This window comes from Phymastichus coffea, unplaced genomic scaffold (assembly GCF_024137745.1).
Source record: "Phymastichus coffea isolate CEN01 unplaced genomic scaffold, Cenicafe_Pcof_1.1 PCOF00082, whole genome shotgun sequence".
In the NCBI taxonomy this organism is placed as follows: domain Eukaryota; kingdom Metazoa; phylum Arthropoda; class Insecta; order Hymenoptera; family Eulophidae; genus Phymastichus; species Phymastichus coffea.
In genome coordinates this window covers 160,488-185,926 of record NW_026706893.1, presented here as the reverse complement: position 1 = coordinate 185,926, position 25,439 = coordinate 160,488, and the positions used below count along the sequence as shown (strand labels likewise).

The following is a 25,439-nucleotide window of genomic DNA, read 5'->3' as shown; positions in this document are numbered from 1 at the left end:
CGACCGAATTAGTATTAGAAAATTATAATACCTTTTAAATATTACGAGTTTTTTAAAGTGTTTGAGAAATTAAGGATTTTGTATAAATGATTGAAAAGTGACTTTCACATTACTTTATTTATAAATCAAATGCAGAATGAAAACGATTATAACATATAACATGACAATGCAATTTTAGACATTGATTATCCACATTTGGTGAAACAATTTTCTCCTTCTTCATATAATTTGCCTAATTTGTTTAATCGCTTGTTATTTTCTAAAAATTAATTGAAATTGTTGTATAATTGTCTTAGTATATAAGATTCGTTTTTTAAATAAAAATAGATATCTTACCATAACATTCATCTCTACATCTGAATAGTGCATGAGGATCTGGCTCAGCACTTTCAACAAGCAACAAGATGAATCCATATAGAAGTACAAATATCACTAATTTCAACAACATTTTAATTGAAATAATATGATCAAATGTGACGTATCTAAAACTCTTCGAATTTTTCTGACAACAATATGACCTGAAACAATTTTTTAACTAATGTAATACTACAGACATATAAGAGCAGCTGATTTTTATTTACATTATTGGTACATTTGCAATAATTTAATATACCGTCTTGATAGAACCAAATCTAGAGTTTCTTGGAAATACCTTGTTAACAAAACACGTTATCCACATTTATTGGTTATTTATGAATTAATTTAATTATTTATAAAATAATAGTTATTACTAGTAAAATATAATAAAATAATATTAATATCATGTGAATATGTATTAGTTCTTATACGTCATAATATAGTGAGTCATTGTAAAGCAAAGACGAAATAGGTTAAGTAAGTTCCATACAATTATCGGTATTTTTGTATTATAAAACATAAAATTTCATCGGTCTTTATTATCCTTAAAATTATAATTTAGGAAATAGAATTATGTTTTTCCACAAATACCTGCGAAGATGAAGTGAAAATATTTCGAGTTCTTTGCTTTCCAGTACCTTCCACACGACAAATACGAGCGCTTGCGCTAGAATGCTGAAAGGGAAAAAGTTCGGTGCAGCAGGCTTAAAATAGATTGATCTGAACGAACGTCTTTAGTAACTAGATCAGCTATTTTTACGTGCTCTTGTGGTGCCACTACTCTGCATTCATAAGAACTTTGCAGAAATATAATCCGTTTATGATAAGTTTCCAGTGTTGTACATAAACATTCGCAATTAAGAACGTTGAAGCCATTTACATAATGAAAACGATTTGGTTAGCGCAGGATTAGTTGAGGGATACTAAAATTTATTTCCTAACATGTAATACATATTTCTACATGCAATTTAATTTATCATAAAGCCTCCTTGAAAATACTAGAAGCGAAAAACCACAGCTTAAGCTATGCGCGGATTTAAAAGTTTATTAAACTAAAATCGTTCCCTATTTTCTAATACTATAAACGTTTATCGCCATATATTTGTTGTTAAATTTCAATTAAAAAGACCCAATCTACATACAAATTAAATACTCGCAATCCAAATTTTAATTATTTTAATTGAGCATAAATAACAAATTTGAGAAATTTGAGCGAAAAAGTGTAATTTTTAATAGTTAGTAATTATCAATAACTTTTTATCGGATAATTTTTTTTAACCAAATTTTTATCTGTTTAAGAGTATTCGTGCTAACTTGTTGAGAAACTTGTCCAAAGTGATTGAAAGATAAGTAATAAATTATTATTTGAAAATTGTGTTTTTCTGCATTATTTTTTCCTTGGTTTTTTGATCGGTCAAAACAATACAGCCAATTTTCCATTGTTCACGAGGTATTTTAATTTATTTATCAATTAAATAAAAAAAAAACTTGTTTGAAAGCCATGGGATTGAAAAAATTTATCGCAATTCTCTGGAAGTCTAGAAAGTATTTTATTTGAAATTTTTTCTCATATGTACAATTGAAAAAATTTCGCACTAATGTCAGAGACATTAAATCAGTTCTCTAATAGCAACTTTCATTCCATAGGATTTCTCTCAGTAATTCTACCTATGTATTGCATAATTACAAAGGCGCGCGCGTAAGTTGTGATGCGTTAAAACCTTTTCGATAGATGCCGAATGATGAATGTACAATGCCTACGCTCAGCAGTACTTCACTATATAATCTTAACATTTAAGACATGCGTCCGTACGCCCAGACATAGATTTCATTTACATCTTAATTCATTTACACGGTCCGACCCTACCACGTGTCTGTGTTGACGTCTGGACCTTAAACTGTGCGTGGGTGGCGGCTTCAAATTGAATTTCTCATCGCCTGTTTCAGACGACTTCCTTAGTGCGTAATATATGTAAGGTATGTAACCGTTAAACACGCTACACTGACCGCTACCTATACAAAGTTTTTTCTTCAGGTACCGTTGTCTGTAGATGTACATAGCTCGTTTTCACGTTATTGTCCCGCTGAGCAATGTAACTGACTTTGCTGATCTACGATTTAATTTTTGACTAAATTCTTTTTTACGATTCTACGGCGTTTGCTTATTAAAATGAATTTTATATCAATCATTATTGTATCTTTATGTATCATATCACTTTTACGTAAGGTTGTAAATTGTATTGTTCCTAATGTATAGATTTGCTGTTCTCGGAATCAAATTTTATTATAAAAAATTTCGTTTTCTTTTACAAATTATAAGCTCGCTTCGCTCGGGCGTAAACGCCACGCGAGACAAGAATCTACTTTCCCGCACTTGTATCGTAATGTACTATTTTCATTGCAAAAAAATTATATTCGTCATCGATGCAGGCACAAAATCGAGTTTTTATTTTAATATTGGGTGAAAACAATAAAACATTCAATTGACGTAATATTTATGATTTATGGTCAAAGCATATTTTAAAAAATCGTGATCAATTTTGGATCGAACACGATTCATGACTGATTAATCGATCGATTATGAATAACGACTAGATTGAGTAAGCAATGTATGCCTGCAGGGGAAAAAACGATGTCAATGCACTAATTGCCGCTCATCAAACGATTTTTGCGATGCTGAGAGTAAAATTATTCCAAGTCGATTGCCGTAGATGCTGTGTGGAATCGTTAGGGACGGTTATAGTTATCTTTTTGCGTAAAATGTCTTGTCGTTTATTGCGATCATAAATTAGGGTCGACGTTTCTGTTACAATAAAAAGCTCGTCTACAGTAATCGATCAGCATGCCTCTTCGCCACTTCTTTACGTTTTTGCTTCGCGATGGGAATCAGAGTCCAGTAAATGCAGGAAATTAGGTCACAAAGTGTCGTTGTGCGTATTTTCACTCGTTCGTTTGCGGGTCACCATGGTGCAATGGCATCTCATCTTGCTATTTTTTCATGTCCGATTTTCTACGAGGAATGTAGAGCTACTATTACCTTAATTTGCAATATGTTACTTGTAAATAATTTCATTTTAATTATTATAAGGCAACAGCTTTTAATCTAGCTCGTTAATGTTAGATTCACTTATTCTATATTTTGTAAATTTAATGAGGATAGTAAAACATTCAATGTCTTATTACTTCGTATAAAGTTGAGTTTCAACATCAAAACATTTAATTCTGTTTCCATTTTGATGCCCTAAAGTAATCTTATATATGTTCAATAAAATACATAGTTATCATTATATACTGTCTACAATAAATTATATATTAGTATTTTTCCACGTACGATTTCACAAAGATCGTTAAACTGATTTCGATTTTTAAAGTCTTATTATTTCTTCCGTATTTTCGTTTATTCTTTTTCGAAACTCCTATTATCTTTTATAGGTAGAATTAAAAAAATTGAAGAGTTATTTTAAAATAACGCAAAAGTGCATTATTTGTAGAATATTTTCCGGAGTGAAAATCACTAGTCAAAAGCAGAGATAACATAGAAAATCTCAGCATAGACAAAGCAAGTGGTTTCATGCGTTAAAAAAAGTTGTCAGATTTTTTTATCATTGTAAGCCGGATGAAAATACTTTCTTCTATAGATGTGACAACATTTTTATTGTCTATATAAGATCTTACTAAAAAAGACTTAAATAATAAAATCAGTTGCTCTATTTTATTCAACGCATTGAAATGATAAATGATTAGAATAAATAATTCAATTTCGATTACTCTGATATACTAGTTCAATCAATAATCGCTGAGCATTTTTAAATATAATAATCTTATAATACGCTTAAAATGTCATTAAACAATAAAAGTATAAGTAATATAAATAAAAGTAATAAATCTCTGAAAGTAAATAATTGTAAATATAATCATTCCATTCAAACAAAATATTCGTCTCTTTTCGATTAATTAATTCGACGTGTATCTTTCACAACAAGCTGATAATGCACTCGTTTTTGCATCGATATCTAAGAGACCTTTTTCTTTCTGACTGAACAACATCTCGTAGCAACTTGGGTGTTGTAAATTTCACCAGCTATAGGCACGTTATAGGTATCTTTTGTTCCCAAGTGAGGATCTAATCGCAGCCGGGAGCCAAGAACAACAGCAACAAACACTTCCGGATCGTGAAGCGGCGTGGAAACGTTTCTTATGAAATGCCCACCGGACACAACTCTTCGATAGCGGCGTATATAAAAGTAAGAGAATCGATCAATCGCTGAGATTTTGACAGGCGTGAACAACGAATTTCCAATAGACTTTGAGTTTTTATTTATTCTTTCGAGAATTATCTTACATCTTGTCAGTAAGAAAGTTCGAGAATAATTCAGGCTTCCTCACAGGTAACGTGGGTACAGTGAAAATTTACACGTAGTCATTTTCTCCAAAGTTACGTAAATCTGGTTTTGTTGCTTAGCTGAAATGATATTGATTACAGAACTTTTCTGTAGAAAAATAAATGATGGTATATAGTATAAAATGTAAGGGTTTAGCTATGAAGTATATCATGAATTATTGTACTTAATAAGAAGTTATAATTCGAATGAATAGCCGCATTCAATAAATATTTGAATACACAATGGTAGTGTTTGCATGCTCCTACCGTTTATTGTTGAAAGATCAAAACGGATTATGACATTGAGTTAGTAGCATGCCTCTGAGGACTATACGGTAATAACTCCATCGCCAAAAGGGAAGAGAAAAAAAAATTGAAAACCCATTACACAGACAGCAAGCGTTGATTTAAATTCCAACTCGCGTCACTCTGCCCATATCTCCCGCTCTGCAAAAGCCGTTTAACAGACGATAAAATGCGCGAACGCGTGAACTTTGGAAATAACAGTACCCCATACATGTATATAGCTACGTAACGGTTGTGTCTATGAAAACTCGCGGGAAATTCGCAGTCGGAATAATAGGTCGAGAGAAAGAGCAATGATATCCTGTTGTCCAATCGAAAATATTCCTGAAACCTAATACCCGTGTGCAGAGAGGTGCAATATATATATATATATATATATATATATATATATATATATATATATATATATATATATATATATATATATATATGACTTGCAGCTTATATATAATACACCCGCGAGTGACATGCGTATCCTTAAAAAAAACAACATAAATTAAGCTCATGTTTAGCTAGAAATACGACTCGGGACGCCGTTTATTGTTCTTAATAATTTTTACATGTAAGCGAGAGTGAGTGAGTGCGTGAGTGAGAGAGAGAGAGAGAGCGCGTGAATAGTAACAGTGCAATTATACAAGTATGCATGCACCGCAGGACACCAACTATATGCATAATTGGTGACTAACCACTTCTATTGCATATGAAACATATATTACACATACGTGAGTGCTGTTTTGAAGATCATTGTGAATTTCTATTGTTTTCTACGCCACGTGTTTCCGATTATCAAACAAGAAAATGTTTATTTGGAATGCAAAACGATACTTTTTTAAAATTTTTTGTATTCTCACTTGTATTGAACATAATAATGTAATGGCGAAAAAAGTTAATGTAAAAACAAATAGCAGCGTGCGTGATATAAAACGAATTATGCGTAAATTCAGAAACTTTACAGTTACATAAATCTGTTCGTGCCTTTCTTTCACTTTCAAGCACGTCACTAATGACTTTATCACGACATGACAAATTCGTCCGCCTTCTCTCTCCCCCTCTTGCAACGTCAGAATTGTCGTTCATCGAGCAATTTATAAAATCATCGGGTATAAGTCCACCTTCCAAGGAAATATAGACTTAATGCCGGTAGCGTTCGCGAAACGATCGACTTGCGGAACAAGATCAACGGCGCGCACGACCGGACAGTGCGCAATCGCACCAAAAATGTTGATGACGGATTTTGTTCCGAAAATAGCCTCCAGCTGTTATCCGAGACTCTTGACTTTTTCTTGCTGTCGATGTTGTTGGTTGTTTATCGCATGATTAATTGGAGCGTTTAAGTCAATCGTTTTGGAAACAATTACCAATGCATCGTAGATTTCAATGAAAATTGTTGAGCAGCGATAGAAAGTAAAAGTCGATTACGCACAGAGAGGAGAAAAAAATTGCAGCTTGGCTATTTGGGCAGGTTTCCTGAAATCGAAGTGGTATTTGATAAGACTTTGCTAATGGTTTAATAGCTTGAAAATTAACATGAAATTGCAAAATCCATCTTTATTTTCACTTTTTAATAGGTTAATAAGCTTTCTTGGTAAAATTAAAAGTAAACGTACGTAACAAGACTATTTTGATCACCATAGAAATATTCGTAGCAAATTAATATTTTTCAAAAGTATTCCACTGTTTGAACTCTCGCATTATGCGATGCTTCTTCAATAATAAATAAAACTTGATAAAATAACCTAATAATTGTGCAAAACTAAATAAATATCAAAGAATGAACAACGTGAAAATCAATTGTTATACAGTCTCTTCCAGCCGTTTCCCCACTCATATCTCCAATACTCATCGTTCACGCAGATCTTCTTGTTTTCAAAAATGACATAATAACCGTCAGCTCTCAATCGGTGGGTCATTTCCAGCATTCTCCAACGCTCCTTCCTTTCCACGTAGGACAGAGCTTCGCCGACGTAAAAAAAGCCTTCCTCTGCGATGTCATCCTTCATATTCAATATCTTCTGACGATCTTCCATGTTCCTCAATTTGATGCTCATCACAGGTTTCCCGTTGCTCGCCCGCCCGCGTTTCATCATGCTCCACTGGACCATTCGCCCAGTCCATTTTGACAAAAGCTCTTCCAGATCATCGTAGGTCGAATTCTGTCTTTTCTTCCCTTCGCGTAACAACAGGCAGCATTGCAACTCTTTTTTCTCCCTTTCATCTCTCTCCCAGTCGATAATTTCACTTTCGCTCGGGTCTATCTTTTCGTTCCACCAATCTTCCGGTAGGCGTTTTCTTTGTAGGTGGCCGTTTCTATTGTACTCAAAAAGTTGCGGCGAACATATCGAGAGCTGCGACTCGTCGCTGATAGTCGAACTCGCGTTATCCCAATTTCTACTTCTTAGTTTGCTGTTCTGACTTACCGGTGTACTAGTCTCGACGGACATTGGACTTGCGAAAATTTTTTCTTCCTTCACTTGCACTTGTACCTCCTCACTAAGATCTTCGACTTTGATTTTCATGCTTTCTTCCAGAACCGATACATTGGATTTGAAGTCACGGACTAGTTGATTGACTTGTTGTTGAATTGAATTCACCAAGATCTTCACGTCATCCAAAGCGGCGCCGAAAGCTTCTATGTTTTGAATAATTACTTTGAGCTTGTCCATGGTGTGTGGAGAAAATCAAACATGCAGTATTACTGAATTGTGACGCGTGAAAAATATCCGAACAGGTTATGGAAACAATCTGAACACCAATTTTTTTTTCCTCGAGCTATAAATATATGATCGATTTTTTTTCAAGTCAGGAAACAAAACTGTTACGTTTGAGATGAATTTTCTTTTGGCTCATCAAAATCGGTTGAAAATTATTTACTCATTAAATCACGTGACATATTGTTTTCTATTATTGTATTATCAAGCGCTTATTATTGCTAGCTGCTTTTTCACGAAGTTAATATGACTGTTGCAAAAAGAATGAAGCGAGGTATTTCAAAAGAATTAAAAACTCATACATGTTCGTTAAGAAAGTCACTCTAAAACGATCGACGAGCGTTGATTGACCGCTTCCACAAATAGTGAGAGATGCTCTGTGTTGAGTGATTTCAGGTACGAAAAAGAAAAATTAGCTGATCTCGTTTTACGTGACGGGTGGTCGTAACGAGCTTACGCGTGACAAGGCAATGCGTGCGATGATTTATCGTAATATCATCCGGTCTCACGCGCATCTATCGTCATTCGCTCGCAGCTGCTTCATTCATTATTTGCTCTCAATGAGAAGCGGCCGTTTACCGCCGCCGGCAATATCGTCGGCAATGCACGTGGGTAGCCAGGCGCGATTCGTCATCCTTCACGGAATGCATTGTTTTTGCGTGTAACAAATGGCATTTAGCAGTTGCACACGTGTGTTATACAGCTTATTATTAGTTTTTCTGTCGTTGACACAATTATTTGAATGCTGAAAATTCATGAGGTTTGTTTAGGTTAAACAAAAGATTCTCGTTACAGCCTATTATCGGACGCTTCTAAAGCGCAGTAACGTTTTATAACGTAACGCCGATTGAGAGAAAAAGGACAACGATTGAAATAAAAGAAAGTGTTCACTAGCTTCTCTCTTTTGTTTTCGTCGCAGTTCAATGCGAGTAATTATTCTTATGAAATTATTGGGTGTTGTGATGCATTGAACCAAAGAAAGTCCGAGAAAATAACCCGTGTGCTCGATGCTTTATAGTATTAATAAAAATATTATAGGATCTTAATGATAGTTTAGACAACGGAAGCCTTTACATTTCTTGTTGGCAAACCCACTGCTCTAATAAAACTTTTACCGATTCTTTAATTCAATGAACTTTTTTACGTAGTTACTTGCGCGCTTCAAATGCTATAATAAACTAATAATGGGGCAGTTAAGGTTCCAGATTGCTGTGCACCCGCCGCCGCTGCCGCCGCTGTTTTCTTTTTTTTTATTCAAGCGCGATAATTAGTCATATATTTTCTGTGTAATAAAGCCATGAAGTTTGATATTTTACAGTATGAAATTTTCTTGTTACTATTGTTATTCTAATTTTATGAAACGGAGAAATATTCGCAATAACAAAATGAGAAATTTTCGCATAGATATTACGTAGACACGTTTTTACGGTCATCTATAATAGATTGCGTAGTATAACTTATTTATCTGGAGAGTTGCAACCTAAGGCAACAAGGACTGCAGCAATATTTGTGAAAATCTTTCATCGAAGACGCGCAATGAATCGCCATCTTTCGAAAATAAAAGCAAACAGAGAAAAAATAGACGCTAGTCATCACATGTAACGTAATTTTGACGTGACAGGCGACAAAACTTGCGCCCACGGAATGCGTGTGCTTCATTATAATATATATAGATATACTCAAAGTACATTCTTGTACTCTTTCTCTCTCTCTTTCTTTTTTTCTTTCTTCCTTTCTCGTTGAGATATAATGGCAGGTTTCCGTTTCCTGCGACGGTCCTCGACTAGCAAGTGACTATACAACGTCGACGTCGCCTCTCTTTCTCCATATGCTGCAGCTCGCGTGAAATTTTCTGCGGCCGGAAGTCCAAGTGCGGGATATACATATTGTAGAGCGAAGCCGCGTACAATGACTCTACCGTTTAAGGTCGCGGGCCGACGATCACTTTTCAATGTTAATTTTTACCTTAATCATACGTTTTCACTGCTACTGTATGCCTCTCTGCGTCCGTGGGATTGCATTCTCCTCTATTTATGTCGGGAGCATGCGAGTATACGAACAATTATCCCAATGACATTCACTTTTTCCTGCTGCATGTTTCTTCGATCGACTAATTTCATTGGTTCGATTTAGATTGTTGAATTATTTCCATTTTCACATGACTACTCATCTGACATGAAATTTATAGCATAAACAAAACTATTATTAGATAAGCTGCTGATGTTGATATGAAGAGGGCGAAACAATTGCTGCAAATCAGACAGTCCAAGAAAGTATAAGAAATTTTAATTTTTCACAGTTATAACATGATCATTAAAGGAAGCTTTATTATAAGTATCGGGATAAAAAATTGTTATGGAATATTAACGTCGTCTTTTAGTGAAACTTAGAATGTAGAGACTGAATAAGCTTGTATATTTCTCCAAGGTTGTAAATAAATTTGATATCCCTAAAGACGGTCGAAAAGAAAACTTGACGCAGTGTTACGAAATGCGCATCAAGCAGTGACTAATCTTCAGCGCCAATTTGTATGCAGCCAACACTTTCGACCTGTTCGCGGTGCGTGTTTCTGGTTAAAATATCTGCCTCCGGACTAGAATTTGACAGCAGAGAATTGCAATCGGTTTAGCGACTGCAAGCAGATTGCAGTCTAGTCGAAGCCCATTTTTATTGACCACTGAAATAACTTACTTGACAAAGTTATTTATGTGAACGATTATTACAGATGGCCATATTCGCAGCAGCGAGAATTTCGAACTATTTCAAATTCAAGATATAATAATTAGATATAAAATTGCTCATAAATATATAAGATAGATATTTATTATTGTATTGCACTTATGCGGAGTCAAGGGAATCATTTCTATATTTTTCAATAAAAGTATTTCGTTAAATTTTACTACCAATACGTAGTTCAAGAGAACAAGGATTTTCGGGAATCTCTTATTAAAGTTTAGATAGATACGTGACAATATTTAGGGCAGACAAAAAAACTCAAATATTCGTGCAGTCGTGTAACGTGTGTCGACCTTTAAAGTAAAAAAAGGTTGGTTATAAGTGTATTCGCGAATTATGTGCGCGCACCTGTCTCTCAAGAATAGCTTATATATACGATCGTGGAGCAGTGGGAAAAACAAATCGATCGGCAGTGTCGATAGCTTCGGCACGATTCGCTCTTCCAATGATAAATTGGACCGAATCGCAGTATGCATCGGATATATATATTCTATTGCATGCATATATGGCACATTGATTTTCGTATGGGCTCTTCGATCCCAGTGTCTTTGCTACTACGCTTTTGCTCATTGATATGATCGGTATTTAAAGGATGACGACGACGTTCCATTCTACTTCGCAATCTGTAACTTTTACACTTATTTAAAGGCAATCGCTAATTAACTTTTAATGAAATTACATTTTTATACGCTCTTGATGTTTGTTTGTCATTTTTATTGAGACCGGTAGCATTTTATACAAAAATCGGTCAAAGCAAACTACCGCATTCTGCAACATCGATGCACTGGAATGCGTTGGAAGCTTAGGCGCCGAAAGCGATTACACGTGACTGGTATATTGATTTTACAGGCTGTAACCCCGCTTTTTTACATTTTACGAGGCACCATTAACGAATTACGATTCCAAATAATGCGACATTAAGAAAGTTGCTGTTGTATGCTTTAGCGATAGAAGATATTGTTTTGGTCGTCAAAAATTTTTCCACGGATATTTATTTCGAAAATTAGTGTTTTTCCAAAAAAAATTTCACATTCGCTTTATCAGTTACCATGCAAACAACATTTTACCAATTCGAAATAGATTTAAAACGTATAATGCATTTGTAAAATATAATGAAATTCGAAATTTAATTTTATGCTTTAACCTGAATAAAGTTGAATAACATATTGTTGTTCTAAAATAGTATCAATAAATGGTATACATAGATTCTATCCGTTCATTGGTGTTATATACACGTGTTATATGTATTCACGGTAGGGGCACCAACTAATCGTCGACACCTCGCATATGCATTTAAGTATATTGTCATATGTCGCCTTATGTAACGTGAAAGTATATTACCTCCGGCATATGGCAACCTCTCCTCTGGGCGAAGGATAGAATAAGATAGAACACCGAATATTAGAAATTTATAAAAAATACACAAATCTCTGATACGATCGAGCCAACGTGACTATCACTGCGGAAAGTCACCAATTTATCTTTCCTTTGATTTTTCATTTGAGTATTTATGCTCCATGTATCGGTTGAGGCACATCACCAAATAATAGATATTAGTTGTATTTCAATATCTGTACTTTACGTACTCATATCATAATATACTATGATCGTCATCAGTTTCTTTATTTACTTAGATAAATAAAACTAGTACTACTATTTAATAGCTATTGAGTTCAAAATTGCCGTTCTAATGATGTAAACTTTTTTCATATTCTTTATAACCATGTGGAACTTATAGCCTATTATTCATTTTAAAATGTTTGTTTTATAAACTGTACATACGCTTTGAGAATAACTCCAATAAAAGATCTTTGGTAAATATAGTCACTATTAAGCAGACGAGTTAATATCGTCGATTTTTACAGATATCGCGTTGTAATAAAATAAAGCATTCAATTTAATTAATCATATTTTTGCACAAACATTCTGAGTTATTCATAGCCATCACGAGTATAAGAAAAAAATTGTCATATGATTTGAATTATATTGTACTTAAAACTGCTATCAATTTGTACCAATTTCATTTACTTTGCCTTAATTCACTTGCAAGAGAAAAGATTAATTACATTATTAATATAATAAAATATTGGATTGATAAGATTATACTGTCAAATAACAGATCAAATTATACTTATGAGGCAACTTTATTAAAACAATAAATAATTTAGTCCTAAAAATAATGACACTGATTAAGATAGAACCATTTCACATCTTAACTGAATAAAAATTTTCAGTTGCTTGTTTGTTATTGATATAACAATGTAAATATATTATAATATTATGAATAAATAATACTAAAACAGTGTAGGAGAAAATGGAGATATATGGACCACTTCCTGTTTTGTATGAAATCTAGTACCCAGGGTCTTGTAATTTTCAGAATATGATTATTAGATATTCCGCACCGTATTCCATAAGTTTTTGACCATCTTTCGTGGCCCCGGCATTTTTTGCAAGCTTTTAAAATTATTCTCATATTTATTACCAATTAAAAAAAAATTATTATTCAGAATGTATTACATATATAAGCTATTCATATCGGCATTTTTTTCTCGCTTTATTCAGGTACTAATAAATACCATTCCTCGCCGTCTTTAAAATTATTTGTCATATAATTTTTTCTATACTTCTATAATAATACAAATAAAGAAAAGACCTTCGGGGCAATATGAAATATCAATGCTTTGGGTATTATGGATCACTAGAAAATTTCATTACATTCAATTATATCATACTTCTACATTTTATTTAAGTCTTTTTGACTTCAAATAACGCAAACAATTGAAAATAGCGACAGGCAGAGATGACGTCCATTTTTTGTTATGTCATATGTGTGTGTGTGTGTGTGTGTGTGTGTGTGTGTGTGTGTGTGTGTGTGTGTGTGTGTGTGTGTGTGTGTGTGTGTGTGTGTGTGTGTGTGTGTGTGTGTGTGTGTGTGTGTGTGTGTGTGTGTGTGTGAAATAGTTATGATTCACAAAAACGAATTGTAAGGAATCGCTCCGGAAATGTTATAGAAAAACTGCGAGTGGTTAGCAACGATAGAAGAATCTAATAATAAATCTAGGCAATTATGTTTCCATTAAAAAAAAAAAAAAAAAACACTTCTTAATGTCAAATATCTCAAATTCGATGTTCTCTGTACTACGTGAGTACTGTAATAGTTGGATGTTAAAAAGGATTTCTCCATTCGTTAACAAAAAGTCCGAGAAATTTATTTGTCCTTTCGGTTTTTGGATCAGATCCTCCAGTCATTATTAAATAATTATTTTCTTTTTGCGTTATTTCGACTGCCATGGTTGTGGAGTAAGAGTGTAGTGATGCATGCACGGATCCGCTCATTTATTTTACTATAAAAAAACGCAAAAAGAAAATAATTATTGGATGATTGGAAAATCTGATCGAAAAACCGAAAGCACAAAAAAATTGCGCAGACTTTTTACTAACGAATGGAAAAGAATTTTTTCACATCCAACTATTACAGGAAATTAGGAATTGTTTTTTTTAATGAAAACCTAATTATGTGGATTTGTGAATAGATTTTCCTATAATTGCTAATCACTCGCAGTTTTTTTATTATATTTTCGAAGCGATTCCTTGCAATTTCTCCTCAACTCCCTTTTCCTCGGTATATGAATAGCGACTGCTTATTCTTGTTTTCAAACAACTGATCGTATATTGACTTATGACTAATTTGTACTATTAAATTGAATAAGGGTGGGTAATATTTAATCCTATGCAATATTTGATGACTTTTGATGATTTTTATTTCAAACTGCCTTTTGACTGAATAGTTCGTGTTGGTTTTTATTACGTAAAATAACTTTATGATCTGTTAATAATATATATGAATATATATTTTTCATTTACATAAATTTAAAAATAATAAATTTATGATTTATTAATCAAATACAAAAAGTTATGATTTGTTCTCTGTACTAAAATGTAATATTTGAAAAAAAATACGTATATGTAATATTTGAAAATTAATGTAATATCGAAATACGTGATATTCTAGTGTTTTTAGGCTTTTTACATAAGAAATAAAGTAACTGTATAATTTTATACGAATTTTGGAACTTTTTTTGAGTAGTTCATATTACCTCTAGTTTCTTCAAAATCGCGTTTTTGGATATTTTTGTAAAAAAAAATTCTGTAAAAGAAAATCACAAAGTTTTGTAACTGAGGGACTGATAAATAATAATTTGTTTCATAATTTTTTGAAAGTCTTTCCTAATTTGTAGACTCGTTAAACGTTTGGGTGGTCCATATTCTCCCCTATCCGTTATCGATCATTTTATTGGTATACTTTTAATATATGCAAATCCCTTTTATTTGGATTCCGATTGATTAATATCAATTGAATCATGAACGATAAGAAATATAATGACTTTATTTTTAGTAATGAAATAATATAAGCTGTAATTTTATAACACTACGTTTCTGTTCGTAGCATTACCGATAACTAAAAATTTGTCTTTTAAAATTTTTTAAATCAAATACTCTTTGTATAAATTATATAATGATAATATTTGTTAGAAGCAATTAAGATGTCTAATAAATAGCGACATTACGAAAATTACAACGATTTTCATCGTTTACCTAGTAATATTCCCGAATATAATGTAGACTCAATAAAATACATAGCATTAACGAATGGAAGCAGAAGCCGAGCTAACGCTGTTACGCATACGAAATGTTAATATAAGTATGTATATACATAGTGCGAAAAACGCATCTCATTTGTAATACGTAATGGCACAAGTACACCGCAACCGACGACGACATAATAGTACGTATGTACACGTGAGCATCGCACGCGCGCAGCTCGATGACCCATACCGCAAGTAAGCAGCATAAACCGCGGAATCTTCGCAAACGATGATCTCAAGGGAAGGTATAAGGTCGTAACGGTAGCTTCTTGCATAATCCAGCATGGCAGTCTGATTTTATGTACCTGACTATACACACATATATGATGCAGATATATATACAAGTGAATGAAAGAGAGAGAAAACGAGAAAGAAAAAGAGAGAGACAGAGAGAGAGAGAGAGAGAGAGAGAGAGAGAGAGAGAGAGAGAGAGAGAGAGAGGGAGGGGGAGAGAGAGAGAGAGAGAGAGAGAGAGAGAGAGAGAGAGAGAGAGAGAGAGAAGAGCGAGATAAAAGGTGAAAAAGAACGCAGCCGAGTGAAAGTGGAGAGAAAGAGAGATATAGGCGACTATGCGTCGTGTATATGTCTGTGGAAATGAGGAGCGTTTTTAGAGAAGTCGAAGGAAGAGGATCGTGTTCGCATCGTTCACTTTTTTTAGAAGTTCGAGGATATCTGAATATTCCTGTATGTTTCATGGAAATGAGCTTTTTGCTTCGAAATGTAACCTGAGAGAGTGAAACTTCATGGCGGTTGACTATTGCTAATCAGCGTCGACTAGTTTCAGGAGATGCGATGAACCGGTGTGGTTTCATTTTTCATTTGTTGTTGTAAAAGTTGAATAACACGAAAAAGAAAAACTAAAAATTTTATTTACAGCAATCTCAGTCCGAAGCGATTTATAAACTTACACGGAAATGCAACAATCATATATGTGAACAAATGAGATACGGTAGCTAAAATTGAATAAGCGCTTTTGTCCATGTGACACCCGTTCTTTTACGCCAAGTTCTTCCTCTCACTTTCTCGGAGTTCAGGATATATGCATACATACACCACGCATAGCAAAATTACGCCACTCATTCGCCTTAATCTACATCCTTTTCGGCTATGTTGCCGTTTTATTACGCTTGATTATCCGCGCGTGGGACTTACTCTCAGCTTTTTAGTCAACAGAATTTGTGTTAATAATTCTGATGATTTATCTCTCGATGCACGGCTCTCTCCTGACGCTGCGATCTTCAGTGCGTAACTCTCGCTCGACATTTTCTTGAACAGCATAATCGGCTGTAGTTAATTATTCATTCGGAATTTTTTGAAAGTGTTTTTTTTTTCGGAAAGTCGTTGTCATTTTTACAGTAAAACTGTCGTTGAATCTATGGCTAAACTTAAAAAAAGAAACTTGAACTTTTTAGAAATATTAATTTTTATGATCAATCCTTCATTCAATATATAATAGTTTTTATTTTTTAATTATCCGAATGATTGATTTATGTTTTAGTAATGAAATAAGTTATGCGTGAATGAATCATGAATCATGTTAATAGATAATTAGTAACACGAACTGGATTTTTCATATGGCAAGGATTTTATATTCTAGACTAAAATAGAAAATAGAAAACAAATGCGCTGACATTTTGTTGCAAAAATTCAATATTAATCAACGCTCAATTATTTTGCATCAAATACATAAATGTTATCTATTTGTTCTTATATTAATCTAAATATAACTTTTTATCTAATTAACAAGCCCTAAATATTTACGATAACGGAAATGTGTTTATTTATGTTTACAGTATTTTTCATATATATAGTTGCGCGAATTCCAAAGGTAAAAGATATATAACACATCGCAAAACGCATGTCGTTAGTTGCATTAAAATAGTTGTTATGTCGCTCGACTCATTTATTCGACGCTGGCGCCGTTTGCAATTAATCTTATAAGCTTTGTGTATCGTATTCAAAATATAAAATTAAATTATTTCTTTTTTCAAATTGTAGCTGAATACATATATATGTGTACAACATTCTCGTGTGCTTATGCTTTCAACTGGTTTAGTAATCTAATCTTCCAATTCATTCGATACCTGAAGTCGTTTAGTTTTTGTTAAGAGATTAAATTGTTGAGATTCAGATGAATATTTTAAAGCTTACGTCTATGTAAGTTACCCATTTGAAAATACTTTAACAACGACCGTCTCGATAAAGTAAATTACAATTATTATATCGTCGTATTTTAACATCCAATCGATTCGACCAATAACTTGTGGATATAATTTTATTCAGCATTATTTATTTTAGAAAATAATGTTGCTATGTTTATAACTTATACAATACAATTACACCAATCGTATAAGAAATATATTTATTTTCACCAACCGAATTAAACGTTTCTATTTGTACATTTTATAAACATTATTATTGATCGAATTCAAACTTTCCTATAAACATGTTTATCAATGGTTTGCTAGTATGTTTTTCTCAACTTTCCCTCGCAGTATGGAGGTCAAATTGTCCTTTTACAATTCTCACTTTTCCTGCTCTAAGTCAACTCATTAGTTTCAAAAGCCCCGCAAGAAACAAATGCGCATGAATAAATTTTCCTTAGCCGAAATATGCGGTTGTGGATAAATAAAAACTTTCATTCATGATTTGAATCAGATAAGTGCATGCAGTAAGTTTAGTGAATAGCGAGCATTAAACGCGCTGAAAAGATGAAGACAAAGTTGATCGTAATGTGCAAGTGAAGTTTAGGGTGAACGTGAATGTAGCAGGCAGCGACGCAAAAGAAGACGATCTAATCTCGTCGACTAGGGTAAATACATAGTCGCATAACAGTGTAATCGGCTCGAACGTAATTCCGCATCTCTTACGCGGGCAGATGCGCTCCTCGCAAACGACTTTCGTATTCCTAACACACACATACACACACACAGCAACAGCAGCTGTTGGCGCTGCATCGCCCACGCGAGAGATTCTGAATCCGCGAAGAAGATTCGCGCAGCTCGCGTGCACACATACACACACACACACACACACACACACACACACACAGAGACACACATTGGCGCGTGAGGTGAAAGGTGCTCTTCTTACGTGATTTTACAATGCCGCGTGCTTCAGCGGAAAAACATATCTCTCTTCGTCTCGCTCTCTCAAGCCGGCTTCTAATAAAACTCTCGGAGACGTATGGAGAAGAAGAGTGGCTTCCCTCGATCTTCTCTTACTCGCTATGGAGGAATCTGTTGCACTTGATTCGCATTATAAGCCAACAACGGGCATTGCACGTGCAAGCATTTTTTTCGCAGCGTCTTTTCGCAACAAACGAAAACACTGGAATTTCGTATTCCTTCGCTGCTAAAAAAAATATAGCCTGCGACTTTCGTCAGAGTTCACTCGTACATGAAGCTGTTGATCGCGCTCAGGAAGTTGTTAAAAGCCTTTAATGCACAATCTCAGATTTCGTCTTTTCCGAATGGTTTTTTTCGCTTTTGATTCGACGTGAATTTGCATGTGTACCTCTGCGTTGCCAATGTTGGCAATTATGCAATGTACCTTATTATTTAATGAAAATGCAGCGACTTACACACTTAATTATATAATTAATTCGCTACTCCTTCTTTTACAAAATTATTTAGTTGTGTGTGAATGCAATGAAATGTAAATAGATTCTCCAATTAAAAGCCAGACAAACAAGTTCCAATCACTTTTAAAGCTGCAATTGTGCGGACTGATAGCACTGCGGAGAGAGAAAAAAAGTAGACACATATCGCAATACTGTCGACAACTTCGACCTATACAGGGAGGAAGAAAGCACGTCGAGCGGCAAAATGAAGATATACTCGCGCACACGAGCGACATTCGCCTTGTCTTTTTCTCTCTCGCACCAAGCCCACAATCATTTTCAACAGTCGTAAAATCAACATAAATAAGCTTCTCGGATTCTTTTCTGCAGTCGTAAAGGCTGTTCTCACGATTACTCTATACGGGATGAATCAAAATGAAAGCAAGAGAGAAAAAAAAAGAAAGAGAGAACGAAGCGAAGAATCAATCATGTCAGAATTGTATTTTTCTAAGGAAATAAAAAGTGCCAATCACAGAAAAATCTTCATAATATCACTATACTTTCACAAGAATTCAATCGTCATGGCTATATGTAATAGTGAATGGGTATAGATACACAATACGCATGTATGTACGCATATTCGTCCTCACGGCTGTATGTAGAAATTCAGCTTGGTATAATCCCTTGTAATAGGCTCATAGACTACATAACGATGATTTGCAGTTCATTAGGATGCCTTGAATATGTACGTGTGTGTGTGTGTGTGTGTGTGTGTGTGTGTGTATGTGTGTGTGTGTGTGTGTGTGTGTGTGTGTGTGTGTGTGTGTGTGTGTGTGTGTGTGTGTGTGTGTGTGTGTAATGAACTCACGGGAGAGAAAGAGAAATATCGACTAAAGCTGCGCGCATCCAGAAGGCCGCTATGCTCGATTGGCCAACTCCTAATCCATGTGTGTGTGTGTGTATATATATATATATATATATATATATATATATATATATATATATATAATGCAACGCGCTATTATACGAGATCTTTCTCCGCGCGCCGCGTGAAGCGCAATAGATGGCCCTTGCACGAGGTCGGTTTTTTGCTGTGTAACGATTTCTTTTGCGGTTCTCTCGTCGAATAGCCGAAATGACTGAATGTACTTGTCTATGCTAAAGTGTTTGTGCCGCACGTGAATTTCAGTAGTGAAAGCAGTATTTTTTCATATCGATGAGCTAATGAACTTTCTGTAATCGCTTTGGATGAAAAAATACGTTCTGCAAAGTCTCCACTATCTAGAATTAGCATGAGTAACATTGGTTTCTTTCTTTTTAAAAAAACTTTCACCTCTGGGTAAGCCTTGCCAAATGCGCGCGACATATCTTTGATTAAGTATACGTTGCTCTGAAAAAACTTTATATGGATAGTTTTCAGTGACAGCACGCAGAAATATTGGTATATAATGGTAATTTATTTGTTGGTTTGAGGTGATTGCCTTGCAGCCGGATATTCATACGAAAAATTACCTGACCACTAATTTGCTACTGCTCACGTATGAAATGTAAATAAAATATAAATAATGCGAAAAAAATTACGATTTTTCAACGATAAATATTTAACGTGTGCGGTTGAATATGTTGCTCATTAAATGAGGCATTTAATAAAGTCATTTAATAAATAAAGTCAAGATTATCGAGTGCTGGTGAGAAAAACTACTTGAGTATCCAATTAATTTTCTAATACAATATCATTTGTAAACCATTGTCACTGTCGGTTTAGTTAGAAGATTTTGAATCGTTTTTATACAACGATTATTTTTATATAAGCTTTATTGGTGATAATTCGTCAGCTGTCTATAAAACATCAGCACATACTTGATTTATTGCTTGGAAATTGAAGACCTCGCGTGCAGTGGTTCTAAACAACTTTTTGCGTTGTATTTGATAAATTCCAATTCCAAAAGAATAAAAAGAAGAAAAACTTATAATAGTCGGGTGATTGATCGAATATTGTGTTTTTAAGCCGATTAACTTATACTATTTTGAAAAAATGTATTAAATCACTTTGGATAAAGTATGCATTTTATGTATATATGGAATAAAAATTGAAAGCATGAAATCATCTCTTGCTTTATTTACAAAGAAAAAAAAATTAATTAATAAGTAGGTCAAGCCTATAGAAATTATTTGTCGATGTCAGGCACATTCAGCACGTAATAATCTTGTGGCACGCATACGATGATACGTATCGATTGACTGACAGCGAAAAGGTACACTACGCATCTCTCGATTATATTATCAGCCGTAAACTGCGGATATGCTGGATTTCTTGCTGGATGCAACCCGGGAAAAGCAGTTATAACAGTTAGCTTGCACATAACTTAGAGAAGTATGGGCGCGCGTCGTGTATGCGTGTGCATTCACGCGACGCGATGCCGCAAAATGTACGTGCGCCTGTCGTGACGCGGCATTCTAAAGTGTCGCGGAAAAATTCGCCAATATAATCAATGATAGTTGCGATCGTTTTGAAACTTCGCTGATTTCTTAGATAGCGTCAAAGTGAATACCTCCAATGCCGCAGCGATCGTAGAGCGTTGAGAACCTTTTTTTTCTCTCTGCTTCTTTCCACTTTATTTGTGACTTTGCGCAACAGTTTTAACGCGACGGAAAAATAAATTTTTAGGATAAACTAGACTGGAAAATAAACGAAATATTAATATTTATTTTAGAATTTTGGCGTTAATGTCGTACAATAAACAATAAATATTTGAATTATATTTTTAACTACATAACACATTGTGAAAAGTTATATTGAATGTGGCAAGCTTGTATTTCGGTGAAGGTAGTACGTATTTGAAATTAATTAAATACGACAACTCAGCACAAGTTTGAAGCAGCTTTTTATGATATCTCTTGAAAAAAAAATAGAATCTGTTGTGGTCAGTATATCGACTAGTTGAAATGGATTTGAGCAATAACGCGATATAAACGAACAACATTCAGATCATATCCTATACGCATTCAAAAGCGAAACTATATCCACTTTGGACATATAAAGTATATTAATAGCTAATTACCAGAGAAAAGCTCGTCAGCACCATAGATTATATAATGGAGCCGTCAGCATTGACTAATTCTCGAAGAAGGCGATCTTCTCGCAATAATCTCCTTTATCCCCCTCCGACGTATGCGTAACTAGCATTAGCACGCGTACGCAGCAGCTCTGAGCAGTTCTATAATTATGATGTCTCGGGGGCAGCAGCGGCATAGTCAGCAGCGGCAGCGGCGCGGATGTGTAACTCGGGCGAAACCGGAGATAGTGCGCGACACCGGAGCCAACGTCCTTGATCTGTTGTAAGCTGCTGCTGCGGCGCTGCGGCGCTGCGGCACCTGCAATCGCTTATTACGCGCGCGCTCGGTAAGCATAATTCGCGAAAACCTTTCACCGCGTGCTACACTACCACGACGACGGTCATGTTTATTACGCCCAGTTCGTTACTTTACGACGCACAACAGACACTTCCGTCGCTTTTAAACTTCGCCTGACACCTTTACGATGCTCGCGGCCACTGAAATCTATCGTCTTTATCTCTGTGAGAATCGATTCCAAAAGTAGTTTTTGCACTTTTTTTAGTGAGCTACCTAATGACTCTACGTGTCACTCGCAATAAATCCACACTCCTTTCAGCTTTGCAATATATATATATATACATACATATTGTCTTAGCTTGTACGCGAGGTTAATTAAAGTACCATGAAAAATATAAATTGTTTCGTGTGGCGACATTGCTTCGCTTCCGTTCACACCGATTTTTGTAATTGATTCGGGGTCGTTTGCTTTTTTATCTTTGGCAATTTCTTTACATAACTGATTAAGCGTGAAACCGTGATTCGTTTTGTCACCATTGAGGGATCGTTTACATTCAATTACCAGAAGTTTGGATATTATATGTTAGTATTTTAACTATGTAACATTTTCAATATTTAGTGCTGAAGCACGTTTCGAGATAACGAATCTGTGCCAATAAATTTATCCATTATAACTCCTTTCACTAGTAGTAAAATTAAGTTACGCATTTTTACTGAAATCCCCCAGAAAATGTCATCTGACAAATCCCAAGACAAGTATGCGACTAATGAAGCATCGTGCCGTGCGTTGTAAAATTCTACACCGATTACAAAATAGGTCCACATGCGCAAAGCTCAAGCATATGTGTTCGTACCGATATTTGGAAAACCCGTTTGAAAATTAATTAACATAAACACGTGTGTTGTTATATGATTAAACATTCTGATTAAACATTTCATTTTTTTTCTGAGTTAGCCCGCATTGCCACCGAACAGCCGTTGAAGCCGATAACTTTCACATAGTGATCTAACAATCAAAATGTTGGAAATAATGAAAATATCAATCTAGCAATACACGATTTTTCAAACTCGAATAGATCAATCACCCTTTCAAGTGTAAAAATTGTAAGTAGAGCTCGAATAACAAAAAATAATAAAATTATTAGTAACTGATCGACAAATTGATAACATAGAAAATGATAATTATATCTATGCACTTAAGCTTATTAAATTTCAAATAAAATTAACTACTGTCATATAGAATATCCATTCATTGCCACAAAGTGTCGAAAGGTGTGTGTGTGTGTGTGTGTGTGTGTGTGTGTGTGTGTGTGTGTGTGTGTGTGTGTGTGTGTGTGTGTGTGTGTGTGTGTGTGTGTGTGTGTGTGTATATATATATATATATATGTATAAAAGATGTTTCGTATCGGTAGAACTTGGTCACCCGAGAAAGAGAATGAAAGAGAAAAAAAGTAAAAAAAAACAAGAAAGAAATGGAAAGTCGCGCGCGCGGATATTCACGCTACGGTTACACGAGAGTAACAGAATGATCGCCGGGGTTCTGGAAACCGAAATTTCATAAATAATTCCCAGAGCATTCGCCGTGCGACCAAGTGTGACGCCGCGCGCGCTTGTTTCTTGAAAGTGCAAGCCACACGCCAGAATTTGTGCACGGAATTCACCTGCCGCACATGACTACAAAGCTAATTTCTTTCCTTTCTTTTTTTTTTCTTTGCGTTACGCGGACGTATTTTTTAATGATTGCTATCTGGTTTATCGAGTATTAATTGATATTGAAGTTATTTATTGGATATTAAATTTCACGAACGACTTTGAATTGCAAGGTTACTTGCCGAATGCATGAGTAAACGATGAGAAAAAAAAATTATATATATTTTAACTGTTACAACGATTATAATTCGTCTTTAAAATCAATGTCAGTGTTGACTAATGATTGATTTATGCAATATCAAACTCATTTTTCTCTCTCCGATTCATCAGTTGATATGGCTGCTTAGCTTGTCTGTCAAAAGATCTTCGTTACTTAATACATTTAAATTTCTTTTCGTAATAACTATTTGTAAGCAAGCTATGATGTCAAAAATTTTATGTACAAAATAATTGATTCACGATCAAATATATGTCGCAATAATAATTATCAGTACCATTTAATAACATTAATCTTTCGATATATCCTATAATATTATTGTATCCTCCTTTGCGAGTTCGATTTTTCATAGTGCATTATATTATTTTTTTTTGTTTGTAATGAATTCCATATTCAACAACTGTGGATTAATTAAAATGTACGTTTAATTATAAAACTGATCAGCAAGCCACTATCATTATGAGAATATAAAAAAAATTATGAGACACCGACACATCGACAGAAATTATATAGGTATACGCATAGAGAAACAACTTTTACTTAGCGAAAGTGACGAGCCCAGATGATGACGAAGAGAAAAGTAAGGCGCGTCTAAAGAGTCATTGAGCCTTCTACTTTCGCAAAGCCCTTGAAAACTATGATTAGCACAGGGCGAGTCTCCGCTCGGCCTTGTCAAACAATCCACTCACTTTTTTCGCAACTTCTGTAATTTTTTTACATTCGACGTTATTGTCTGCCCGAACAAACCTAGATTTGTCGATCGATCGTTCGTATTAATACGTATGTATATTACGTCACGTAGATTGAGCTAGTACTGCGAAATCAAATAGTTGATTTCACTCTTGCTTTGTCAAAGGATATTTTTTCTCGAATTTGTGCATTGTAATCTTATTACCCAGTGTTAGACTGATATGATGAATATTTATGGTCCTTTTATTTAGAATTTTTGAACTATTTTGTTTATGTGATTGTCCAAGGTCTAGATCAATTAAAATGTTATTTATCTTAATAAAACACAGATACGATCTCGTATATTCATTAGATTCATAGTTTGTTTTGAGTATCATTGAACACTAACTAACACATTAGGCGAAATGTATTAAATTGTTGTTTAATAACGCATGTTAATTTTATTCTTGATTCCATCGACACAGCTTGAAAAGAAAGTTATAAAATTGCAATATCTTGATAAAAATGAATGAATTCTAGAAATTAATTTGTAATATAGTGGATTATCATTCCTTCCTGATTTTATACCTTTAAAAACTGATGAAATGTATTTATTCTTAGTTCCTTTATTGTACAATACATATTGTATATACTGATGGTAGTTTACCTCCTCAAAAAGAGAGTGAATTGTAAATCACTTGAAAATAAATAAACTTATAGACATATTTTTATTACGCCATAAAGCTGATACGAGCGAATCGATACGAATCAGATATATAAATTTATAGATTATATTTAATAAAAGCGTGGTTTTCGTTTGTTAATAGCCTTTGAGTTATACTGCATGGAA

At 34.3% G+C, this 25,439-nt stretch overlaps 1 protein-coding gene across 1 annotated transcript in view; it reads right to left on the bottom strand.

The window, feature by feature from the left end:
• Positions 1-336: 336 nt before the first annotated feature.
• LOC131668694 (cuticle protein 2-like) overlaps positions 337-25,439 on the bottom strand; it is a 47,555-nt gene continuing 22,452 nt past the window's right edge. The window contains exons 3-4 of the mRNA XM_058943066.1: positions 949-1,032; positions 337-518 (exon numbers count right to left, since the gene is read on the bottom strand). Of these exons, the coding sequence (XP_058799049.1) occupies positions 483-518; positions 949-1,032 (120 nt within the window). The 3' untranslated portion in view covers positions 337-482. The remainder of the gene's footprint in view (positions 519-948; positions 1,033-25,439) is intronic.